The sequence below is a fragment of the Barbus barbus genome (assembly GCF_936440315.1).
Source record: "Barbus barbus genome assembly, chromosome: 26".
Taxonomy (NCBI): Eukaryota; Metazoa; Chordata; class Actinopteri; order Cypriniformes; family Cyprinidae; genus Barbus; species Barbus barbus.
Genome location: NC_136754.1, coordinates 26,596,670 through 26,608,207, shown reverse-complemented (window position 1 = coordinate 26,608,207; position 11,538 = coordinate 26,596,670). Strand labels below are relative to the sequence as shown.

The window sequence follows — 11,538 nt, the reverse complement described above, 5'->3', positions numbered from 1 at the left end:
AACTGCTACTAATAAGACTTTGCATTTTAGTAGTACAGTTAACAGTGGATATTAATATACAGCCTTGTAAACCTACTTGCCATATGTTATAATGGCATGCAAATATATTCCTTTCTTTTCCTTTTCTGCATCATTTTATTAAACACTTAAAAGTATTCAGCTGGGTTGCAAGCCCACATAAACACACAAAATTATCCAATAATTTCACACTTTATTATTGTAGTATCTTATAATCAAACTTACTGCACATAGTCAATCAGCACTGACTAACAAGAGTGTGGTGTAGTCAATATAAATCTTCATTCAGTAACCAGTCAGTTGTTCTTCAATCAGACCTCTTTATTTTTCAGCACTTGATGAATTGATGTGTGACCTCATAGATCCCCACAGACTCAATGGCCTTCTCATCGTAGTCCGTCCAGTCCTGAAACATAGAAGAGAGACTGTTACGACCTCGTGAATGAACTAGAAGGTGTGAAATGACTCGGAAAACTCTTACTTTCTCTTGCAGGTTGATTTCAGGGAACTGGGTGGATGTTTCTGCTCCGCTAGCAGCAAAACCAGCCTGTAGAGAAACAAGGTGAATGCTTATGTGCTTTATTCAGACTAGAGTAAAGCTTCTGAAGAGAATTACATAATTGTATAAACTACTATTTAAATGTTTAGGGTAAGTACTTTTTTTAATGCTTCTGAAGTATTTTATGCTCAACTAGGCTGCAATTGATCAAAACTACATAAAATATTGAAATATGTCAAATTAAAACAACCATTTTCTTTTAAAATGTAATGCGTTCCTGTGATGCACTGATCATTACTTCAGTGTCTGTCTTCTTATAATCAATGTTGAAAACAGTATTTTTGTGCAAACCATGGTACATTTCTTTTTCAGGATTCCTTGATAATTGGAAAGTTCAAAATAGCAGCATTTATTTGAAAAGAAAGATTTTTGTAACAAATGTCTTTAATACATCCTTGCTAAACAAAAGTATTTATTTAAAAACTACTGGAATATATGTAATATCTCACCTGAGGTTGGAAGTCGACTGGTTCCAGACCCCGACACTCAAACTGGACAACTGTCTTAAACCTTTCGCTGTCTTCTGCCTTTAGAAGAGAAAATACATTCACCGGCAACATAAATAATATATATGCAACTATATATATTAATATGCAGCTGCATTATTCACTGTGCATTGTGGCTTATAAAATAATAAACAAAAAATTAATTTATTCTCTTACATTGTAAGGTGTAATTGTGTCCCTCAGGATATCTGGAAGCAGTAAGATGTGCACTTACCAAACCAAAAATATAAAAGCACTAATAGAGAAGATATTATTGTGCAACTTTTTGGCCACGTGTAAGCATTTTATCAGCACATTTACTAGCTAGTAGGTTGGTTACCTATGGAGTTTTCTCGAGAACACAGCTTGCACTTCTGCACCATGCTAGCACTCCCTCGTCCTCCTTTCAGTGGCATGCTGTCCTGAAGTGAGCAAAGGACCAGCCGTCACTATACAGACGTGTCTATGCACTCAATTTAGTAAACATGAGTCACACAAGTGGAAACAAGAGAAGGTGAGATTCTGAATGAATAAAAACTTAAATATAAATATTTAAAAAATGCATTAAATCATACTGTTTTGGATTGTTATGAGGGTGACAATTTTAATTTCTTAGTGAAATATTTATTTCATATGCAGTGTGTCAGTCTTGTATTTTTAAATTATTTTAAAAGCATTTGTTTTTTTACACATTTTGCAACAGAAAGTAAACCAAAAAAGTGTCATAAAACTGCCTTGGAGAAAAAAAAAAAAAGTCAACTGCATTTTATATCACTTTTTTTTTTACAAATAAATGAAAACACAGCACAATGAAAATGAAATGAAAAATCACAATGAAAAATGCATCCCTGTTCCCTTTTCGGTGTTTATTGAAATTTTATTTTTCAATCTTCTTGCAAAATGTAGTAAAAAAACATTTTTAAAATAGTAAAGATAAACATATCTTCACCAGCACTGCATGAAAGCATCTTGCAACAATACTAGTAGATGATGCAGTCCAGTTATTGGCTGTATTTCCCAGACTTTGCAACCTACCAGTAAGCTGATATACTGCCATTTATCCGACACCTCACCACAATTCCCACACTTTATCTGCAAGGACAAGAGTCAGTTATTAAAGTCATTAAGTCATGAAATCATTTCAGTACAATTATCCAAATGCACATTATCAGTATTCATCACATTACGAATGATACTAAGTCTCTATAGTTATAGATCCTGAAAAGTGATTTCCAAATTTCCACAAAAGCAGAGAACTGCTTTATATATATATATATATATATATATATATATATATAAGTATTTTCCTGTGAGCTAAAAAAACAGCTGTTTGTGTGTTAACACAGTCAGTAAGTTAGACTGACAGCATGTCGCACGAGCACACTTTACCTTTAAATACCAGCGGAAATCATCCCCCACAGGCCTCACGTTTGTAACATTCTCCAAAGTGGCTTTAAACTGCAATCCAAATTTCTATAGATAAAAAGACATAGTAAGCGAAACGACTATTCATTGTTTTTATCCCCAAATATTCAATGCTTTCACACACATACCCCCATATTGAGCCAAACTGCGTATAAAGAGCGCGCCGGAAGCCACTGGAGCAGCGCAGCCTAGCGGACATGCGCGGTATTACACGGATAACACGATGTGAAAGAGTGGAACAAAGAAACAAAAACAGCATATAGTTTTATTATTTTATTCCACCACAATTTAATGGATAATTCGTCAACAAATCCAGATGTTAATAATTAATCCAGTGAAAAATATGTGCCAGAGAATCATGAGGGCGAAAGTAAACAGGCTTTACTGAAGTAGTGTGCACAGGGTTACTAAAATATGCATAATTCAAGTAATCATTTCTCTGGTGTTAACAGTAAACGTGTTTGAGGTATTTTATGTATTCCCTGGCTGTATCTGAATTGGGGATAAGGTATATTTGGAGTGAAATACTCTGTATTGAGATAGTGTGGTCAAAAAGATGCACCATTTCTTGTAAAACTATAGTCAACAAAACATGACGAAATGTGTCATATGTACAAAACACTACAATTGTAAGAACCACAACAACACTAGAAAGCTACAAAAAAACAGTATAGGATTCTAGTGCACCATGTTGCCATCATTACAAAATCACACATAAAACGGCCTCAAATATGAGGTACTACGTTTTTTTCTTTTGTGGATGGAACAACCCACCCAACCTGAGCTCAGACTTCAAGTATGTATGCAAATAGCACTGTAATCAAAGTGGTCTCTACTTCCAGTCGGAACAAATATTTCCAAACGATTCATTTATTTTCTGAGTAGCTAAGAAAACAGATTGACACGCTGACAGGACGGGCTGAGCGTGCAATCAAACCTTCAAAAAACATTTAGCACTTTCAAAACCCTGTAACAGCATACAATTATCCACAACAACATTTCAAATGCAAATAATAGTGACAAAAACAAAGGCATTTCAGCTCCTGCATCCCTTCATTGTGATTGCGTGAATGGGACATACACTGTTATTATTCAGTTCTGCCCTCTCCTCAATGGAGGCAAGGGCCACAGTGAGGTCAGTGAGGGCGACTCGACTCCGAGGGCCGTCTTTGTCTGGGGGTTCCGTGGCCGTTCTGAAAACCATTCTGTCGTTTGGTGAATCCTCCGTTCAGGATATCCTGTATATGCTGCACAATCAGATTAATAGCCACTAGAGAGAAAGGGAGATAAAAGTACATCGAGTTAAATCTCTCCAGTGTGCATTTCATATCAAATAACTAGTGACCCACTGGCTCACCGTGATTGTCTGCTCCTCGGGGGATGATGACATCCGCATACTTTTTGGTCTGCAAGTATAAATGTTCAAGATTATTTAGGGCACAAAGAATGAAGTTAACAGTGAGGAAGCAGATGGAAGGTATCAAATTAGCATACGTGATACCTTTTCAGACAATAAAGCACAGTTAAAAGCAGCTATAATAATGGAGAAGTGAGGTTTCATTCAGAAGGATACTCACAGGAAGACAGAACTCCTCAAAGGCTGGCTTCACAAAGGTGATGTACTGGTTCAGAACCTGCTCCAACTCTCTGCCTCTCTCATTGATGTCCCGCAACACTGATAGAAACAAGAAAACACACAGTTAGTATATATCCCTGGGCAGTTTAACCAAACCTTCATGCTCATTTTACCTCAATAAAGCTATTATTGCTGGAAGTTCAGAGCAAGAGAGTTTTATACATTACATTTTTTTAAATAATCAAGCATATTACATACAAATGAAAGGTACTTTATCTCATTAAATTATTTAATGATTTTCATACACGTAAAATACATAAGAGTTAGATATATATTTAATGTTATCATAAAGCTGCTTTGACAATCTGCATTGTATAAAGCACTAAATAAAGGCTGCCTTGACTTATATGCGTTTTTTTATTGTAATATTTCACTTTCAGTTTTAGTATTTTTAGTACTTAAGCTTATTTTATTTCATTTAGCTCCTAAGGCAACGTACCCAGTTTGTTCCTTTTTTTTTTTTACTTTTTAGTATTTTTAGTGGGGGGGTTTTGTGTGTATAATGTTGTGGTAACACTAGACTTTGAGCACACAAAATTTCTTATATATGTGACCTTGGAGCACAAAACCAGTCTTAAGTCGCTGGGGTATATTTGTAGCAATAGCCAAAAATACACTGAGTCAAAATGATCGATTTTTCTTTTATGCCAAAAATCATTAGGATATTAAGTGGAGATCATGTTCCATGAAGATATTTTATACATTTCTTACTGTAAATATATCAAAACTTAATTTTTGATTAGTAATATGCATTGCTAAGAACTTCATTTGGACAACTTTAAACGTGATTTTTTTCAATATCTGGATTTTTTTTGCACCCTCAGATTCCAGATTTTCAAATAGTTGTAACTCGGCCAAATATTGTCCGATCCTAACAATCAATGAAACCATACATCAATGGAAAGCTTATTTTTCAGCTTTCAGATGATGTATAAATCTCAATTTTGAAAAATTGACACTTAAGATTGGTTTTGTGGTCCAGGGTCACATATACATATATATATATAAAATGTGTATGTACAATACAATATATATTTTTATTTTCCTTCTTGTTCTCTCTTTCTTTTCTATTGGTATTGATAACAATTCGCAGGTCAGTTCAAAGTTGAACTTTGGAATGCAGCAAAAAGCTAAACTTATTTGCATTAATCTCTTTTTAACTCTTTTCAGGCAATGATAATGACCCTGACAACCCAGAGGAAATCACTCTCATTATAAATCAACAAAGCTCACAGATCTACTCTACTTAGGAAAAGAAAGACAAAAAGCACTACTTAAACTAAACTGCAAGTGAAATGTCAGTCAGGTCATCTACCTCTTCGTGAGAGGCGTGTGTCCGGGTCCGTGTCCACAAACAGCTTCATTTGGAACAGATCTCGAATCTCTTGAGAGTAGAACATGAGAATCCCCTCAAAGAGAACCACATCTGCTGGATACACGGTCACAAACTCATCCTTCCTGTAAGAGGTGTGCAGAACATATGATTCATAATACGTCCAACAGTGATTCACACATCAAAACACCCACAATAGCAACTGGTGAAGAGACAGAGAGAGCAGCGCTGACCTGGAATGGGTAACAAAATCATAAACGGGGATGTGCACCGTCTCCCCCTGAATGATATCACACAGAGTCTTCATGACCAGCTCATTGTCGAAAGCATCTGTGAATGATGGAAACATTGATAAACAGATTATCCTCTGTAAGAAACTATTCAAAAAACAATATCATTTTGATCTTTAAAAGGAATGACCATAAAAGTAGTCCATATGACACGTCTCTTCAGAAACTATATGTTAGTTTTGTTTAAGGATGAACCAAAATTGAAGACTGACAAAACACCATTGGTTCTTCTTATATGCATAGTAACCTTGTGGGCCGTTTGTTTTTTCCTCATTCCATGAATATAAGTAATAGATGAGTATATTCTAACTTCTGAGTGCACTTCTGACCTCTTTAACAACCCTCAGACATTAAAGTACCTGGGTGGTCGAAGTTGAACTGGCCCTTGAGCGCTTTGGCTTTCTGTTCAGGTGTGAGCTCCCTGTAAAAGCTGTCTTGACTGAGGATGACCACCTGCCGCTGGTGACGGTCAATCTTATTCTGGCCCAACAGCTCCATGATCTTCTCACACACTGAAGACTGAGAGCAGAGGACGCAAAACCACTTAGTAAGTGCTAAACTATAAGCTACCTTGTTCAGATACACACAGCCTAATACTAGTGTTTGTGTTATTCACTTTATATATCATATTTGATACAAACTACTAAGCCCACCAAATTATCAACATGATCCAAACTTTGCTGAAAAACCTGTTTTACACAATCTACTGCATGCCTTCTGTAAAAAAGGCCTTTTAGTGTAATTCTAAAGAAACGTTCTCCTTCAGGTCATGGTCCATGTATTTTTCCTGTGAAATCTTCACTGATTTTTATGAATTTAACATGAAAACTTTATATTGTTAGTGATATTTAAATATGAACACTTACTGGACTGCAACAATTTTACTTGATTATCCATATGTCATTATTTAGAGTAATCATGTTAAAATGTGAGTACTAAATGGGCTTTTGACTTTGAGGAATGTTTATTTGTACATCTCTCAATCATAATTGCAATGTTTTATCCCTCAAAATAAAAACTACAGAGCTTTGATCACAGGCGATTTTCTCAATATTTCGATTTTTTTGCACCCTCAGATTCCAGATTTTCAAATAGTTGTATCTCAGCCAAATATTGTCCGATCCTAACAAACCATACATCGATGGAAAGCTATTTATTCAGATGATGTAGAACTCCCAATTTCCAAAAATGTACACTTAAGGCTGGTTTTGTGGTCCAGGGTCTTACATGCACATTTTTTCCAAATAATTTGTCTAAAGATTCAGTATACTAGATTTAAAAAAAATATTAGTAGTAGTTCATACGTCAGACTTTACTGAGTTAAAGGAATAGTTCACCTAAAGATAAAAACTGTGTCATTTACTTGTCCTCATGTTGTTCCAGACCTGTATGATTTTCTTAGTGTTTGTAGTCCATACAATGGAAGTCAATGGGAACCAACACTGTTTGACATCAAACATTTTTCTAAATATCTTTATGTTCCGTACAACATGAAAAAGGGGAGCAAATGATGACTTAACTGTCTTTTTTTTGGTGAACCATCCTTCTAACTTGGACTATAGACAAAGGAGACTTTTCCCATTAGTGTCTCTGCAGACATGTGCTGTGAACTCTGAGGTGGGGGAGCATGGGGGTGGGTCAAGTACCCCATGTAAGGAAATCCAGAGGGAAGCATGGCCTCCATTCAGTGGCCAAGTGTGCATTTAAAATCTGGGCTCAGTTACTATTTGTCTGAATGATAGAAAGATGTGTTGATTCCGCCAATATGTGCAACCCTTCTGAGCCAATGTGCATAAAGCAACCACATTTTGACAGCAAGTAACACGGTGTAATTTGCTAACTAGGTTTTCACAAGCTCAATGGTAATTGTTTAGCGGTGGAAGGGAAATTCCCTGCGCATGAAGGTCAGCGGAAGATATGAGCGCGCGCGGGGTCGTTACGTCAATGTAAACATCCTACGCTATTATGACGCCACGTGCACTGAGGAAGAACCACTTTATTTCTAATTTTAACAGCTACAACAAACCACTTTTAAACCAGCATGGCAGCAGAAGTAAACCTCCAAGGTTGCAAGCAAATAAACCTCCTAAACAACAGGACGCGGTGATTCACGCCACGTGGAGCTAAAACAAGACTTTATCATCGACATTTATAGCGATTATAAACATCTTAACGGGATAACGACAAATATTAGTTATCGGCTAGTTTAAGTTTCACATTCTTTTCATGTTTTAGAAATTCCACTTCCAGTAATGAAAAGTTACACTTGAGAAAAGTAATATATAAAGGTTTTAAATAAGGTGTAAAGATGTTGAGGATATAGGATATGTGGGGAGTTCCCATATGTTGTATTTCTAAAATCGCTTTGTTGTATAGCTGATTGTTGGCTGGAGCACGCGGTCGTTAAGCTACATGATGCTAGTAACGGTGTGTGTCCGGTTATGAACACTCATAAAGCTCAAACCTTTCCGCTGGCGGTGCCTCCAGACACACCGATGAGGAACGGCTGGCGGATACTGTGTCCGTTCTCCGCTCGGTCCTTCAAATGCGTTTCACTGTCGCCAGCCATGCTTGCACTGGGAGCACAAGAGTGTGTGTGTCGCTATTCTAATCACTCTCTCTCTCTCTCTCTCTCTCACACACACACACACACACACACACACACACACACACACCGCTCCTCCTTCTGTTCCACTCGCTGCTTTTTCCTCAAAGATAATGCAGAACTTGCATTGCAAGCTTTTCTCTTCTTTCGTTTAGTCCTGTTTATACATTTCAATTTACCCGTCTTTTTTTTTTTTTTTTACAGTTATATGTATTTTTTCAGTTTTATCATTAAACGTGAATAACAAAGTACCATTTAAATATTATTTGTTTATGTGTTCTTTCTTTTTACTCAATTAAATGAATATACATTCATATATCTCTAAATACAAGTCCTTATTAATGGCATCACATATGAAAAGACAATATATAAAAAAAAGCAGAAAACAGATTCTGCCTCAATTAAAATATGTGGAAAGGTAGGCTAAAATGGTAGGTTTATTGACGGAATTTCCGTGATCCACGTATGAACAATTTACCCGATAGACTGAGATTGAGGTCTCTGCAGAGTAAGAGGGCGTTTCTGAATTTGTGGGTGTTTTCAAACTGCTGGGAGTTTCTCAATCATACAAACAAAATGATCCCCCTTACCTAACCCCACCCCTAAACCTACCATCACTATGACGTCAGCCAATCAGGACACATAGGACACATGGTCTAAAAACGCCCCGATCTGGTAACTCCCATTACTTTGCTGCAGAGATAAAAGCAAAGTATTTTTGCTTTTTTGCTGTATTATTGTGCAGACTTATTGCTGCACAATAAGTCTTGGATAGACTTGGTCGGCGTGTGGGCGGAGTCTGTGTGTGGGCGGAGTCGGCGCGGGTGAAAACGGTCCTCTCCCCCTCATTGGAAAAGCACGGCGTTGACCCAGAATGGTCTACATAAAATCATTTCTGCTGCTCGACAGAGCAAGATACGTCGAAAACCTGATCCGTATTAGATCGGACTGTCCGTACGGTATCCGTGACTGGACAAACAACCCAACAGAATGGCCAGAGGTCATTTCCCGACACTTTGTTACCCGATTGAGTCTCAAGGCAAGAGACAGCTTACTACAAGCCTATACGTGACGGCTTGTGAAAGTAAACATTTGTTTCGCTTAATTTTAATAAAGTGATAAAGACTAGAGTAAAAGCCTTTCATACTTTTTTGATATATTAAAATAATTTTAACATTGACCAAACATGGGTAACATTAAAGGTCTACTGAAGTGCCTTGAAATGCACAGCATTATTGTGGTGTGGGCTAAACGTATAGCCTAATTTTTACAAATACACGCCGTAAAATAAAAAGATAAAATAACATGAAAATATCCCTTACGAAAATTAACCGTGGTTACAACCAAAATAACATGGCTACTATAGCTAAACCATGGTAAAAAACACAAATTAAACATGTTTTGCTACACTAGCCATAGTTAACCGTGGTATTTGTAATAAAACTGTGGTTATAGGCTACAAATGGTAATAAAAACGCACAAAACACACGGTTAGCCTACTATAACCTACTTTTACTATAGTAATACCTTTGTTAACTTTCGTAAGGGATTGTGTATAATAACATGAAATCAATGTTTTAATAGATTATGACATTTACGTCACAAAATATCATGCGTAACTGCTGTCGGAGTTCTGATGTTGTGTGCTACCCGCTCAGATTGTGCTGCCTCCATCCGTTTATTCGGCAGTAACCTAATTTATATAAATCTTCAGATCGGATTTTTTACTTATTAGAGGTAAAGAACGCCACACAGCAACTTTTCGGCATTGCACCAAGCAAAAATCAATCGAAATCCTAACAAAAAATAAGAATGAATGGCCAAACAATGTATGGTTGAATGGTTTGTTGTCGTTTTCCCCCACGGCCTAAACGGATATGACGTTTTTGTAGGCGTTCCCAGCAATCCCGACCAAGTGAATAAAATAAAATGGAGAAAAAAAAAGAAAAGAATGACAGCATATTCCAGTGATTTATCATATATGTATTACCATAACATTGCGTTTGAATTTAAAGGCTGTGTTTATTTCACAGTGATGGAAACTTTACAAAATAAGCAGGTACTGTCAGTGTGACGGAGTGGTACAGGTTTCAGACACTAGATATTTCAACTACGCCACCCTTGGGAATTTCACCCAGAGAAATATGAATGACACCTAAAAAGATGGTAATTAGGTCACACAGGTTCGACTCTCTTAAGAAGGTAGACAGAAACGTGGATATAAAAAAAAAAAACAAAAAAAAAAAACAATTTTATTAATACAGAGTTGAATTTAAAGAAAGAACAAAGTCACATTAAAATAGTGGCCGTGGTACAAGGCAGTATCTGACAATAAACAAAGAAGAAAAAAGACACGTACACAACACTTTGCGTAACTAATATTTACACGACTCCCAAAAACACAAACTTACAGGGCTGAGGTTAGCTGCACGGAGCAAGCACATAGTTTCGTGCTCCTGTTCCAAAAATGAGTGAGCGTCAACCCCAAAATAAAAACAAACTATAAACCAATGAAACCAGACAGCAACAATCCCATATTAGTTGAAAAGTAACGGTGTTCTCTCAGTGTGGCAGCAGAGAACTATAACGACGTCAGAGAAACCAATCGCCACGAACGAGAGAGAGGATCCTGAGCCAAACACAAACAAAAGAACAACAAAACAATTACTAAAATTGATGCATCACCTGCTAAAATTCTCAGCTCATAACTACATGCACGACGACACTTACCGGAAAGGGCAATGTGCTCTATTATCCCTTCACAGGCACGGGTACACAGCATTCATATAAACCGCCGTTTAACTGGGATCCTGCACATAACACCAAACATCAGCCAAGCACCGAGCGAAGCTAAACAACCTGCCTTCCACTGAACGGGTCGCACATACCTGAGAGGTGAGCAGTCTTAGAATCCACTTAATGAAACAAGCCGAAGGAAGCAAGGAGGGGAAAGGACGAGCTAGAACGCAATAATGAATCATTAATGCCACACGCACAACGACTAGAAGCAAAACTGCTACATGCTAACGGCACATACCTGCAGCTACTGTCAACAACAGAAAGTGGAGGAGCCGGACATGACGCATCACAGGCTATAGCCAACCAGCTCTTAAATAGGAGGAACTCCTCGCTGATAGGTGCTCGCCAATGTCAATCACCACTACTTATCTCATTCATTCGGTTACAT

At 37.2% G+C, this 11,538-nt stretch overlaps 2 protein-coding genes across 3 annotated transcripts; both read right to left on the bottom strand.

Moving 5' to 3' along the window:
- Positions 1-127: 127 nt before the first annotated feature.
- LOC306845509 (CXXC motif containing zinc binding protein-like) lies at positions 128-2,653 on the bottom strand. The gene is made up of 8 exons (XM_079378364.1): positions 2,616-2,653; positions 2,452-2,535; positions 2,098-2,154; positions 1,403-1,484; positions 1,240-1,271; positions 1,027-1,104; positions 500-565; positions 128-424 (listed from the first exon to the last, which is right to left on the bottom strand). The coding sequence occupies exons 1-8, from the start codon at positions 2,619-2,621 to the stop codon at positions 347-349; spliced, it is 483 nt and encodes a 160-aa protein (XP_079234490.1). The 5' UTR covers positions 2,622-2,653; the 3' UTR covers positions 128-346.
- LOC306845507 (uridine-cytidine kinase 2-B) lies at positions 2,616-11,418 on the bottom strand. Of its 2 annotated transcripts, XM_079378362.1 has the most exons (10): positions 11,389-11,418; positions 11,240-11,310; positions 11,082-11,161; positions 10,763-10,980; positions 6,106-6,265; positions 5,690-5,786; positions 5,439-5,581; positions 4,065-4,162; positions 3,845-3,893; positions 2,766-3,757 (listed from the first exon to the last, which is right to left on the bottom strand). In XM_079378362.1, exons 4-10 carry the CDS (start codon positions 10,793-10,795, stop codon positions 3,624-3,626), a joined length of 714 nt encoding a protein of 237 aa, XP_079234488.1. In that variant the 5' UTR covers positions 10,796-10,980; positions 11,082-11,161; positions 11,240-11,310; positions 11,389-11,418; the 3' UTR covers positions 2,766-3,623. The 2 variants fall into 2 exon arrangements, with proteins under 2 accessions (XP_079234487.1, XP_079234488.1); XM_079378361.1 differs by lacking the exons at positions 10,763-10,980; positions 11,082-11,161; positions 11,240-11,310; positions 11,389-11,418 and adding an exon at positions 8,211-8,431 and having other exon boundaries at positions 2,616-3,757.
- Between the last annotated feature and the right edge of the window lie 120 nt (positions 11,419-11,538).